At 40.9% G+C, this 14,086-nt stretch overlaps 2 protein-coding genes across 2 annotated transcripts; one reads left to right on the plus strand and one right to left on the minus strand.

Moving 5' to 3' along the window:
• Positions 1 to 1,060: 1,060 nt before the first annotated feature.
• cetn4 (centrin 4) lies at positions 1,061 to 9,205 on the minus strand. The gene is made up of 5 exons (XM_082509831.1): positions 9,100 to 9,205; positions 8,697 to 8,852; positions 8,460 to 8,588; positions 7,560 to 7,697; positions 1,061 to 1,286 (listed from the first exon to the last, which is right to left on the minus strand). The coding sequence occupies exons 1-5, from the start codon at positions 9,100 to 9,102 to the stop codon at positions 1,197 to 1,199; spliced, it is 516 nt and encodes a 171-aa protein (XP_082365957.1). The 5' UTR covers positions 9,103 to 9,205; the 3' UTR covers positions 1,061 to 1,196.
• Positions 9,206 to 9,226: 21 nt separating this feature from the next.
• On the plus strand, positions 9,227 to 13,261 carry bbs12 (Bardet-Biedl syndrome 12). The gene is made up of 2 exons (XM_082509770.1): positions 9,227 to 9,412; positions 11,093 to 13,261. The coding sequence occupies exon 2, from the start codon at positions 11,107 to 11,109 to the stop codon at positions 13,009 to 13,011; it is 1,905 nt and encodes a 634-aa protein (XP_082365896.1). The 5' UTR covers positions 9,227 to 9,412; positions 11,093 to 11,106; the 3' UTR covers positions 13,012 to 13,261.
• The last annotated feature ends 825 nt before the right edge of the window (positions 13,262 to 14,086 follow it).

A 14,086-nucleotide genomic window follows, 5' to 3' on the forward strand; every position in this document is an offset into this window, starting at 1 on the left:
GGACTGTTATTAAACGCTGATTAAAAAACTTGGAAGCGCTTCGCAAGGAGCGGACTGAAGCTGGTGTCAGTACATCAACAAGCACGATGCACAAATATTTTGAGCAAAGGGGCTGCAGTCCTGATATCACAGCCACTCCTGAACCAGCAGCAGAACTGTAATACTTGTGCTGAGGAGAGAGAGAACTGGGCTGTTGCTCAGTGGTCCAAAGTCCCCTTTTCACGTCAATTTTTGCATTTGGAAGCCAGAGTGTCAAAGATGACTGGAGAGGGACAGAAACCACATTGTCGTTGCCTATTGGTGGTGGTCAGAGGGCCCGGTGGCGCCAGTGTCCGGCAGCCTCGCCTCTGTCAGTGCGCAGGGTGGCTGTGGCTACAATGTAGCTCGCCATCACCAGTATGTGAATGTGTGTGTGAATGGGTGGATTACTGAACGTGTAAAGCGCTTTGGGGTCCTTAGAGACTAAGTAAAGCGCTATACAAATACAGGCCATTTACCATTTACCAGGTCTTAAATCTTCCAGGAGATTTTAAAGATGCTTCCATTTCCCAATTAGCTTTAAGGGAACACAGACTTCCTTTTGTAGTAGGACCTGCCCACAAGGCCACAATTACTAGCAAATGGTTGCTGACCATGTTAGTATTGTATCTGATTGGCCAGTAAACCTGTGTTATCCATTCCATTTGGATAGATAAATGCCTGATCCAAAAATGAGAGCTGCTTTATCAAAGCAGCTTGGATTGGTTGCCTCCATGCCTCACTGCACTGATGCAGGAACTCAATGTAAAGAAGTCCCAGTTAACTGCTAAGTGTATTTCACCTACACATAATAAAATTATGTTCATCTTTTAGAACACAATTTCCACAAAAAAACAAAACAACCTTTTTCACAATATTCTGATTCTTTAACCTGTACTAGGTGTATCCTAAATCACACTTGCACATGATTTGTATAATTCATATTTTTGTATAACTCTATGTTTTTGTAGAAAAAGACAACTCAATGAGTCTTATGTTTAAATAAAGGCTTTCATAATGACAATGTAACAGACAAATCATCTCTGATGAAATAGATTTATTGGTTTTGCAATTTTATAAAAGCGTGTGCAAAGATACAACATATTAAAATATTTCCATACAAACAAAACTAATGTTCCAAAAAAAGTTACAATACAAAGGTTCTAAGACACTGAGGTTTAATAAAGATTGGTCTTCTTCATTATCCGCAGGAACTCCTGCTCGTTGACCTCACCGTCCCCGTCTCGGTCTGCCTCGTCAATCATTTCCTGAAAGGATAATAAATGTGATGTAGCAAAGGGAAGGAAGTGAGAGCATCAAACTGGAACAATTCTCACACTGACTTCAGGTAACTTTGTGTTTCATGCATGGCATTTGACTGCAAAGGTTACCCAGGAAAACCCCACCTAAAATAATACAGTTACTACTATTTTACTGTGACATGTAAGAACATACCAACATTAGAGGAACTGGGAGATATGAGAAGAGAGACAATACGTTTGGTACTTATATAGAAATGTATTTATAGTGGTTCCTCTAAGTATGTATTGTTCTTTAAATAAAAAATTCTTGGCTTCCGGACATGTGGTATTACTTTACGGTTTGTACCACTTATACAATTTACTGTAGTAGAGGTACTACAATATTTTAAATATGAGGTAGCAAATTTAAAATCAGTCAAACCAGCAAAAGGATCCCACCTGACCCCTTCAGAATGAGCAACTTTTTTGTACTTTAGTATATTTAACAAAGCCAGCTGGGGTGGCTGTAGCTCAGGAGGTGCAGCAGGTCATCCACTAACTGGAAGGTTGGTGGTTTAGTCTGCAGGCCAAAGTATCCTTGTGCAAGATAATGAACAACAAGTTGCTCTCTGATGTGCTCATTGGAGTACGACTGTATGTGAATGTTAGACAGAAAGGATGTTATGGATAGGCGTAGCTTTGGGTCACGTGGTGTCTGTAATAGTGATTGCTATATCACCTGTTCACGGCCCGAGGGAAATTTTGTGAATGAGTGGGTGATGGGGGAAGTCGACTTTTGCTGACCGCTCAAGCTTGGAATGTTTTTGATCACTGTTTTTCTACGGATTTTAAGGATTTGATAACAAATAAAGGAGTTTTAACTTGGAACTTTGACTAACGTTTTAAACAGCGGGCGCGTCAACATTATTCCCCTATTCAGCTGCTCGGCGACTCAAAGGCTTGAAAGTCGCCAACATTTGTCAGCAAAAAGTGCGACGGCAATGGACCGTCCCGCAATCAGCGCTGAATAAACGCCGATGCGAGCCCACACACCGCCGCCACTACACCCGTAAAAGCGGCTAGACCGACAGATAAGGAGAAGACGACGGTGGTATGTAAACTGTGTTTTTGTGCTGCGTATTGTTTGTTTGAACGCAGTTTGGATTCTGACCATACGAAGATGTTTTTGTGACACGCCCACCGCTACGTTTGCTGTTGGATTTGGTGTGTGTGAGTTGTGGCTCTGCAGGCGTTCAACTGAGTTTGAAGGAATTGCTGTTGCCTTTGTTTTGGATTTTGGCATGCTGCTTATGTTGAATGCTTAAAATGAGTGGATCACAGGCTGCATCTGTTGTTGGAAAAACTGAAAAGGATAAAAGAATAACTTCCCTCACTGAGAAAGCTCTTGCAAACAAAATTGAAACCATCCAAACAGATCGGAAAAGGCATGTAAACAAAATGAAAAGTGTTATTATGTCTCTTAAAGAGCTAATGAAAGATGATAAAAATCATTCACAAGTCAAAAAACAGTTTGATGAGTTAACACACCTGTTTAAGGATGCCAGTGCATTGCATGAATCTTTACTTTCTCTAATCTCATTTGATGAGAAAGATAAACAAAATACATGGTTCTCAAGCATCTCTAAATACAATAAAGGGTTTATGGAGGATGTTAACATATGGCTTTCTGAAACTGATAAACATTCAGGGAGGCCATCATCTGACAAGGCACAGTCACAGGAAACTTCCCTGGGAGGAGAAATGGAGGTTCGAGAGCACACTGGAAAAGAACCACAATTATCTCTTAATCCTCAGAATGATGTTAATGATGACGTGTTGCCATCCGACAGTGTGTCAAATCAAGGCAGTAGGTCAAGCTCAAGAGTATCATCTACTTCATCTGCATGTCTCAGGGCAGAAGCTGAAATGGCCGCCTTGCTCGCACGTCAACATATGCTGAAAGAAAAACACTCTCTTGAAGAACAAGAGGAACAATTGAGGAGAAAGAAAGAACAACTTCAGCTTGAAGCAGATATAGCTGCAACTGTTGCAAAGGTGAACGTGCTGAGAACTGGATCCGCTATGCGGAGCGTCGCTTCACGGAAATCTAATGGAATGGAATCATATTTTAAAACAAAGGGAAACAGCCTTGAAATTCTTAATGCGGATGCAGAGACTTTTGTTCCTCAGACGCTTACAAAAGGAAATGCAATCACTGGGAATGCAGAGCTTCAAGTAAAAACAGTGCAACAGAATATCAAAAGGGAAAGGCCTGCACCAGCTTTTATGGGGCCTTCTGATGCTTTTGGATCAATTCCACCTTTGCCTAAGCTACAAGCTGCTCTTCCAGTAGCCAATGAAAATCTGTTGTCCATTATGGAAAAACAAAATGAATTAACTTGTATGTTGGTCCATCAGCAAAGTCTTTCTTCACTGCCCAAAAGGGAGATTCAAACCTTTGATGGTGACCCTTTACATTTTCAGGCCTTTATGCGCTCGTTTGAACAGGTCATAGAAGCAAAGACTGGCGATGCTGGTGACTGCCTGCATTATCTTGCACAGTACACCAAGGGGCAGCCCAATGAACTTGTTAAAAGCTGCCAACATATGTCTGGAAGTGCTGGATATGTAAAGGCAAAGACTCTGCTGTATGAGCACTTTGGGAATGGACATGTGATTGCATCTGCCTATTTGAACAAAGTTCACTCATGGCCACTGATTAGATCGGAAGATGGAAAAGCTCTTCAGGCATATTGTTTGTTCTTACGTGGATGCTGCAATGCAATGGAAGAGATTAATGATCTCTCTGAATTAAATACACCTGCCAATATGCTTGCTGTGATTAGAAGACTGCCATATAAGTTAAAAGACAAATGGCGAACAGTAGCATATGCCATTCAGGAGAGGCAACATCGCAGAGCCGCATTCATTGACATTGTTTCCTTCCTTGAGCGTCAAGTTAAAATTGTAACAGATCCCATCTTTGGAAATCTATGTGACGTTCCAGCAACACATCTAGCAGCCAAGGGCAGCAATGGAGGGAAATGTTCTCCACATCTAAAAGCTAAAGGAAGTAGCTTCGCCACAACAGTCTCTGACGTCGAGAGACAGAATCAGATAGAGGCTCAAGATCGTCACAGCACTGTGAAGGCTTGTTTTTGGAGTCATGTGCTCTGCTTGATAAGAAACCTCATGATGAGAAGATTTCTTTTCTTAAAAAGAACTGCATTTGTTTTGGCTGTTTGTGTACTGGGCACATAAGCAAAGAATGCAGAAAACGCCTTTCATGTCAAATCTGTGGCCTCCGACATGCAAGTATACTCCATATCCACCACAAAGAGAAGAATGAAGTCAAACCTAATAATGAGGCAGATAACATTCCTGTTACGTTCCAGACTAGTGGTCTTACTGGGGCTGGTGAACAGGACTGTAAGCTTGCCATTGTGCCAGTTAAAGTAAAATCAAAGAGAGGTCAAAGAATAGTGGAAACGTATGCCTTTCTGGACCATGGGAGTTCAGCATCCTTTTGTACAGTGGGTCTTATGGACAAGCTGAATATTGCTGGGAGGAAGACAAAGATTCTCCTGCGCACCATGGGACAGGAGAAAGTGGTAGACAGTTTCATTGTACCTGAACTTGAAGTTGCTGGATTGGACAGTGACATGTACTGTGATATGCCTAACCTCTTCACTCAGCATAAAATGCCTGTAGATACTGGTAACATCCCAAATCAACAGGACCTGGATGACTGGCCACATTTGAAGCACGTTCATTTGCCAGAAATTAAGGCCAATGTTGAGCTTTTGATTGGCATGAATATGCCCAGAGCTCTAGAACCTTTGGAGGTCATCCGGAGTGTAGGTGATGGACCCTTTGCCATTAGGACTGTGCTCGGCTGGACTGTGAATGGGCCACTTAATCGAGAATGCTGTGGAAGGCCAGGATGTTTGGCAACAGTTACCGCCAACAGAGTTTCTGCTGTCATACTGGACAAGCTATGGAAACAGCAGTTCAAGATGGATTTTCCTGAGAGCAGCAATGATGAACAGATGGGGCTGTCAAAGGAAGACTTGAAGTTCCTGGAATTGGCCAGCAAGACGGTGACTTTGGGGGATTGGCACTACAGCATTGCCCTGCCACTAAAAGACCGAGACATAAGAATGCCTGACAACCGTGCAATTGAGCAACGAGCCTTAGGTTTGAAGAAAAGGTTCATCAGAGATAAAGACTTTCACAAAGACTACACTGCCTTCATGACAGATCTTATATCTAGAGGATATGCAAAGAGAGTCCCAGTCACAGAATTAGAGCGCCAGAAATGGGGAAGGATTAAACGCAACTTCGTTCCCGGAGATGTGGTCCTTATAGTGGATGATTCTGCACCTCGTGGTTCCTGGATCATTGGGAGAGTCACCGGAGCTGCACCAGATGAAAAGGGGCTTGTGCGTCAGGTCTGGATTAAGACCCCAACCAGCCATGTGTGCAGACCCATCACAAAGATATGCCTTCTTCAGGAGACTTCTGACCCATGATTATGACATTTTGACACAGTGTGACATAACTAACTTTGAATTGACTTTAATGTTATGAGATGTACATTACAGACTGACTATATTTAGGCTAAGTGCTGGTAACCTCTGGCCTATGACTGACTGACCATGTGCAGACAGAAGAGAAGACATGAGAAAATAACTTTGGTGGACTTTTTGATGTATGTTATGTTGTCTCACTGGGTGTCTGTGATATGATGAAGTGTGTGTTGTGAGTTGTGGTGTTGGATGTGTAATTATTACTGTAAAAATGTAATAATTAGGGGCCGGAATGTTATGGATAGGCGTAGCTTTGGGTCACGTGGTGTCTGTAATAGTGATTGCTATATCACCTGTTCACGGCCCGAGGGAAATTTTGTGAATGAGTGGGTGATGGGGGAAGTCGACTTTTGCTGACCGCTCAAGCTTGGAATGTTTTTGATCACTGTTTTTCTACGGATTTTAAGGATTTGATAACAAATAAAGGAGTTTTAACTTGGAACTTTGACTAACGTTTTAAACAGCGGGCGCGTCAACATTATTCCCCTATTCAGCTGCTCGGCGACTCAAAGGCTTGAAAGTCGCCAACAAAGGACTTGTGTGTAGGAAAAAAGAGCTTGTATGAGTGTGTGTTTGAATGAGGCATATAAAGTAGAGTAGAAAAGCGATGCACCGGTTCATTTACATATAAAAATGTTAATCTTTACACTATGAATAGTTACTGCAGAGTGACTTGCAGGCTCTCAAAGTACTGAGCAGCAAAGCAGTACGAAAAGCTTTGTTCTTATTAATTCATTTCATTTTTCCCAGCATTACTGAGCCCTTATCAGAACTGAAAAACGCTCTGTTAAAAATTAAATCAGTTTACACCCACTACAAATATCACAATCTAAATTCAAAATCTTGTTTTTGTTCAAGATGGGGGTTTTTTTCTCAAAACCCAACTTTTTGAACATCATTACCTCAGGAATCATTTTCAATAACCTGATAATACAAAATGCAATTTTTAAATGATTATATGTTTTTAATTTAATTAAGGGAAAAAAGCTATCTAAATTAACTGGTCCTACCACCCTTGGCAGTAGAAATTGCAATCAAGCATTCGAAATAACTAGACAATCAGCCTTTCACATCACTGTGGAGGAAGTCTGTCCTACCGTTCTTTGCAAAACTGTTTTAATTCAGCCATATGAACAGCCTGTTTAAGGTCATGCCAAAGCACCTTAATCAGTCGTGACTTGTGTTTTCTTTGTTGTTGTTTTTTAAGCCAATCAGAGGTGAACTTGCTGGTGTGTTTCAGATCATTGTCCTGCTGAATAACTTGAGTGTGCATACGTTCCTGGCATGAACTGATGGTCAGGCATTCTCCTTTAGGATTTTCAGGTAGAGAGCAGAACTCAAAGTTCCGTCAATTAAGTCAAGTTGACCAAAGCAGGCCCAGATGTTGCTACGATGTACTTTTTATAAAATGCTGTTTGTTTTATTGTAGATGTAGCGAGATTCAAGCCTTCCCAAAAAGTTCAACTTTTTGTGTCGTCAAGGTCTTGGAGATCAACAAGACATTTTTGGCAATTGTGAGAATAACCTTTATGTTCTTTTTGGTTAGAACTCACTCTTGGAACTTTCTTTAGATGTTGTTCTCGGTTCTTTGTGACCTTCTGGATGAGTCATCAATTCATGATTTAAAAAGGGGAGGGGGGATTACTTCTTCACACAGGGGCAGGTAGGGGCAAAACTGTAAGTACTCCAAAGTAATGAAGAATCTCTATACCTGCAGCTCTGCATCTGTGAGGTTTTCACCCAGCTCCTTGGCAACTCTCTTGAGATTTTTGAATGAGATTTTTCCCGTGCAGTCATCATCAAAGAGTCGGAAAGCCTTCAGTATTTCTTCTTTTGTGTCTTTCTCACTCTGTTCTCATCAAAAATGAATACACATATATATATATTACAAATTAAAAACATGCAAAATGTTCTTTTTTAAATTTTGCTCCAAATGCAGTCCAATATGAACATAATTTGCAGAATGTGTGTAGGAAATGAAGTGAAGCACATTTTACAAAGCACAGACATAAAGAGTGTGCATGCAGTATATTTTATAACTCTTGAATGGAAATATGTTTTGTAATGTAAAGAACAGGTGGCCACACTAAATGTTATCTATAGTTTTTTCAGTCTGAAGAAAACCTTTTTCTATGATCTACTGTTACTGTGCTATTTGTTTAGGACACAGGAAAGCCATAAAGGTGTTGGTGACTTTGCATGTACGGTGCCATGATGTATTTGCTCACTGTAGCAGGACCCATGCTAATCAGATGCCAATCAGGCACCTGATTGTCAACATCTGAGGTACCAGAAGCTCCAACAAGAGTCAAAAGCAGAACAAGCACTGGCAGAGATGATTTGGCAAGTTTTTCATGGGTCAACCCATAAATACACTAGCCTTACAAATGTGTCTGTGTGTGAGACAGGGAGGGGGAGAGAGAGAGAGAGAGAGATACTATATCTAGCAAATTCTTGCAATGTTTAGAATTGCTCCAAAACAACAGCTGTCGAAACAACACACAAATGCTTGATTTAGCCCCAACAGTTTTAAGGACAGTGCTATTTTCACAGTAAAACTTCCAACTTAACTGCAGAGAAGTTTTCTTGTTCCTTTCGGTAAAACACTCACCATTTTCAGTGTCATAATACTGAGAAAGTCACCAAAGTCAATCGTTCCAGAACCCTCTTTATCAATGTCTGCAATCATTTTCTTGATCTCTTCTTTCTTTGGTTCAAACCCCAGAGCTCTCATGGCAACCTGTGACACAGATAACAGTAAAGAAAACTGAAGCTGCTGCGGTGTTGTGACCGCGGTATGTTTTCCTTACTTAACTTTTATCACTACACATTTAACTAGAAAGCCAACCTTGAGCTCCTTCACGTCTATTGTTCCAGTTCCATCTGTGTCAAAGAGATCGAAAGCCTCTTTAATTTCTTGCTTTTGCTCCTCAGTCAGGTCGTGTTTTAAATCCGTCTTTTTCCTTTGGCTAGCCGAGGAAGTTGGTTTCCGGTAACTTGAAGCCTATGAAATACAATATTAATACATCACAAAAGCTACCTATTAAGTTACTAAGTTAACAGCAACGAGACTCGCGGTACATATCTTATTTTAGGTCATTATTGTGCTAACTAGCTTAAATGCTGTTCCGGGAGACCGAAGAGAATCAAGTTAAAACTAACGGCTTTTTATGGCAAATCTCACAGCTTCTTAAAATGTTCATTAAACATTCGTTTATAAAGCTACTTTACATAATTAAATAAATGCACACCATTTGAATAAATGATCCCGACGGGGAAACCTCTGTTTTGTTTGATGGTCTGATGTCAACAAATCAGGTAGCAACGACTGTGTAGTTTTTCTGTGAACAGACATCCGAGAGAGCCAATACAAATGATGAAAGCACGCTGACGAAACCTGATTAACCAATCACAAAAAATAGTAGGCGGGTTAAAACAGTTTCAGCCAATCATACGGACAGTTTGTTGTCGCCCAGCAACTAGGAAACAAAACGCATGCGCAGTGTTTAATCGGTTGAGCTGGACCAGGCGTAATATAAATGCCTCGTACACTATTGAAATAAGGTAAAAGTATACTCATTGAGGATAGTAAAAAGTTTGTATTACAGCGTCATTTTGCAGAGTCATTTCGGGGGGGGTTTCTGCTCTTGGATTAAGGTACAGACACGGGCAGTTTTGAAGTAAACTTGTCTCTGGTTTGTTAGCTTAGCTTGTAAGCTGACTTGTAAGATGCTGAGTGAAGTGCAGGCATTGACAAAACTCGCTGCTAGTGTTGGAGGAATAATTAATACCCGTCAGTTTTTCATGAGTAGCAATGTTTTACCTCTAAAAAATATGTGGGTTGCACCCATTATATCTGTCAAATGTCAATATGCTGATTGCCATCTGTCTGCAAATACGATTTTCCATTTCGTAGTGCTTGGCTGTTAACTGCTTAAATCTTAAAAGACACGTGATGAGGGGGTGAAAGGCCTATGAACCGTTTGGTTTCCCTGGACAAAAAAGGAAAAAAACAAAATATCAAACTTGCCAAGCTGCTATTTTAATTGCTGTTATCAGAGTAAAACGAGTTTTGTTTTTGTTTTGTTTTTTGTTTAAAAAAAAAAAGCCCACACTGACAGTGAAAACAGCTCAGTTGACAGTGATGACTTAGGTTAAGGCTTCTCTGCATAAAAATGATTGAAACCCTTAATTAACTAGATTAGAACTTTCTACAATATCTGTAAAGTTGAGACGTCATGCCATTAAACTAAGGAAAACAGTTGTTCCGGCTAGGTTAACCAGAGAGTTTACAATCAGTAAGCAATAGTACGGCTCCAAGCCGAGAAAGAGAATTACAGATGTGATGTTCACTTTGAACATGTTGATGGAGACATGTGGAGAAGGTCAAAACAGTTTCAGGCTGTCTTTGTAGCTCCAGAGAAAGCATACAATAGGCTGCCATGAGAGGAATTGTGGTACTGCATGAGGGAGTGAGTAGTGTTAGAGAAGTATCTGAGGCTGGTGTAGGACATTTATGAGGATAGTGATGAAGTTTGAAGTAGGAGTGACAGATGGGTTTACAGTGGGGGTGGGATTACATCAGGGATCTGCTCTGAGCCCATTCTTGTTCACAGTGGTGATGAACAGGTTGATAGATTAGGTCAGGCAGGAAAAGAGGAAGACAACATATAGGTTCATGGATGTAGTGAAGGAGGAGATGCAGTGGGTTGGTGTGACAGAGGTAGGGATAGGTAGAGATGGAGCCAGGTTATGTGCTATGGCGACCCCTGAAGGGAGCAGGCAAAAGAAGCAGTAGAAGATGGTCTATCATAAAAAAAAAAAAGAAACAGCATAAAAACAAATAGGGCCATTTAAAAAAGCTATTCCCGCAATCCCCCCTCCCCCGCGTCCTTTTAGTTTCTTACAAATCTTTTATCATTTGAGGATTACAGTACCATACTTTATAATAAATTTGAATTTCCAGGAGGTGTGCTCTGTGTCAGATTGGTGACCTCTTCAGGGTGTACCTCACCTCTCACCCTATGGTAGCTGGGATCAGCTCTTGCCCTCTCGTGACTCAAATAAGGTTAAGCAGAAGAGAATGGATGGATAGAAAAGGAAATCTGAGGGCCTATACTTAGTTACTGTGCCTTGTGACTTATTACTTTAAAAACACAAATCATGTTTCCGAACTAAAGCAAATGTTTGTGAGGACTTTTTTTTTGTTTAGAAATGACCAAACTTAAAAATTTTCTTTTACAGTTCACAGTCCTCGAATGATGTTGGGAAGTACAATCATAAACCATCGACAACATATTGGACTGCAGAAACTGTTGGCGCTGGCAGGAATCTCACATTCCTCTTTGGGCCCTTGTATAAAGTACAAGTTTATCCAAGATGACAAGAGTGGGGAGTCTGCTCTTGTGTGCTCGTGTTTTCGCATTATTGAGACCATGGAGCTGACCTGTGCAGTGGGTCAGCTTGTTTATGAGACTATTCAAGCCCACCAGAAGGTCTACCATACAGGGTCGGGATGCCTGCTGTTCCTAGCGGGGGCCTGGAGCCGTGTTGCCCTGGACTGTCTTCAGAGAGGAATTTCAGTAGGGAACATAATCTCAGCAATGTCTGAAGGGATGGATGTATGTCTGGATGCTTGCAGGAAATGTGCCGTTTCAATTGATGGTCTGGGCGTGACATCGTTAGAGAGTTGTGCTGTGAAAGTGTCCAAGAAACCCATCAAATATTCATCGCCTGCATTGTGCAGCATGCAGGGAACAATAAAGTTTGACGTCAAGACTCTGACCGTCGGTGAACAGAGAAAAATAAAACTCAGCAGACATTTTTGTGAGATGAAGTCTGAAGATTTCTCCAAAGTATTGCTACAGTCTCCTCAGCCTAAGCTTCCTGACATTGTACACATTGCTGAGGGACTGAGTCATGGTTGTGATGATGCAATGAAACTTGTAGTCGAAGTTATTCAGATGCAGTCAAAAACTAATGAAGAAGATGTGAGCTATCCCATGTTTGACATTACTAAAGTGGTGACTTGTATGCTCCCTGGTTTACCAGAGGATCAGGGGTGCGTTGTATTTGGCTGTGTTGTTCTTTTATCTGCTGAACAGGCTACAGTCGCTCATCACTTAAAAGAACAACAACTGAAGGTTGTTCTCATAAATGGAGATTTATCACATTCTTACCGCCATCTTGGCTTTAACAGGCCGACAGGTATGCACCGTGTGAGGGATCATATAGATTTTTCGAGTTCAAGCAAAGAGGACGAATGGGTGGAACGGACTGTGACACATCTGTTGAACCTGGAAGTGAACCTGATACTAATCCATGGGCACGCTTGTGAAAAAGTGATTCAGCACTGTTTTAGGCATCGTATACTTGTAGTGGAAAATGTGAAGGCTTCTGTTTTGAAGACATTTGCCAGCTTGTCTGGAGTTGTTCCGGTAACCTTTGCTGCGCAACTGAGCAAGCAAAATGTTGGCACTGGGGCAAAGGTTGCAATATGGAAAGACCTCAGTAGCCACGAGAAGTACTCCCTGGCTGTGAATATCTCAACTGGCAGCAACAGCGGGCTAGTTACAGTAATCCTTACAAGCTCTATACATGGAAAGCTTCAGGCCCTGGAGGACCAGTTTTGGGCCTGTGCTTATCGCTTACACTATGCACTAAAAGACAGAGCTCTTCTACCAGGGGCGTGTGGGACAGAAATGCTTTGCATTCATCACCTACAAAAGCGAGTGGAGTATCATGTCATGTGTCACAGAGAAAAGAACGGTGAGAGAGGAACCAACCACTACAGGCGTGTAGTGTTGGACCTCATGGCAGATGGTTTAATAGATTACATATCCACTGTAATGGTTAACACTGGAAGAATTTCAAAAGTCAAAGCTAGGACTGAGGTGTGCCAACAACTGCAGGACTATCTAGGCAATGCTGCAAAGTCCCCACAACTTTTCTTAAACAGTGAAAATCAGGATAATGAAGTCTTCACAGCACCAAAACCCAATGAAGCACGAGCAGTGGAAATCTATGATAATCTGAGCGTGAAACAGGAAGCATGGAGGAAAGCCTTAGATCTTGTTTTCTTGGTTTTACAGACGGATGCAGAGATTATCACAGGCGTAGACCAAAAAACTGAGATTGCCGAGAACAGTCTCTTGCTGTTGTGATGTTCATGTAGAATATTCAGGCAAAAGATTTCACTCTACAAGACAAACTGTTTTTTTCTTCCTAAACAAAGTGATTTGTAAAATATGCTGTAAATAATACAGTGAAGGGCTTTTGAAAAATGTTATTACCTATTTTCTGCCACAAGGGGGAGACATCCTCTTTCTGAATGTCTTCAGAATTCTTTCTAAAACTTATATTAAAAAAATAATAAATAATAAAGTTATGTTGAATAACCAAGAAATGTAGTTTTTCTTATTTTTAATTAACTTGGCCTTGTGTCCTCTGTCATTATGATTCTCTATTCTCCCTGGAAATTCCCTTAAACATTGTTTTATTATAAAATAAAAGTAATCATGACTAACCTGATCTAGGTTATACATATCCTTGAACACATGTTGACTTCGCACACATTTCAGGCCGGGAAAAATACTGCTACATATCCAAACCCACAATTAGATTTCCTGCTCGAGGGCTGAATTTTGTTGTGCTTCTTTGTCTTCGAACACTTGCTTAATGATATTTGCCTAAGCTTCATTAAGTGTCTCCAGTTTGGCTAGTACTGCTCACATTGAATGCTGACACTGTTTCTGTGCCAGGTGCGGCTCTTTTATGACTTTCTGTGTCATAACTGGCATGGTTGATGCAGAAGGAACACCTCCAGACAGAGTAAATGTTTTGGGTTAAGTCTTACTAGTGTCTGTGCTTTAAAATACATTTTCAGAGGTGATGTCAGTTATTCGAATCCTGGAAATCTTTCATTAACACTTTCCATCCTACATAATCACCTAAAGGTCACATAAATATTTTGAAAGTCTGCAGTTTGGGAAGCTTTTAGAGTACTTATACATATATAGAAATTTGTAATAGGCTATTTATACAATACCTATATTAAGATAAGTAAAAATGATTACGACTTGGAAAATTCAAGAACTGCTCCCAATGCACTGTTCAATTTGGTTGGTGTCTTGAAAAATTTCCCTTTTTTGCATGTTGTGTTTTAGAGGTGACGGTTTCAATGACTTGCGTGGTCTTCCATTTCCTCTGAGGTCACAGAGAGCAAAGCTCATTACACCC

Source organism: Aulonocara stuartgranti (assembly GCF_965226115.1).
Source record: "Aulonocara stuartgranti genome assembly, chromosome: 2".
NCBI classification, from domain to species: domain Eukaryota; kingdom Metazoa; phylum Chordata; class Actinopteri; order Cichliformes; family Cichlidae; genus Aulonocara; species Aulonocara stuartgranti.

Excerpts from the sequence above, each read along its gene's own strand:
- cetn4 (XM_082509831.1), bottom strand. Across the intron at positions 7,698-8,459 it reads GTATTATGACACTGAAAATG|AGTGAGAAAGACACAAAAGA; the intron begins GTGAGTGTTTTA and ends TGATGAGAACAG. Across the intron at positions 1,287-7,559 it reads TCACAGATGCAGAGCTGCAG|GAAATGATTGACGAGGCAGA; the intron begins GTATAGAGATTC and ends TTATCCTTTCAG.
- bbs12 (XM_082509770.1), top strand. The coding sequence starts at position 11,107 with ATGATGTTGGGAAGTACAATCATAAACCATCGACAACATATTGGACTG.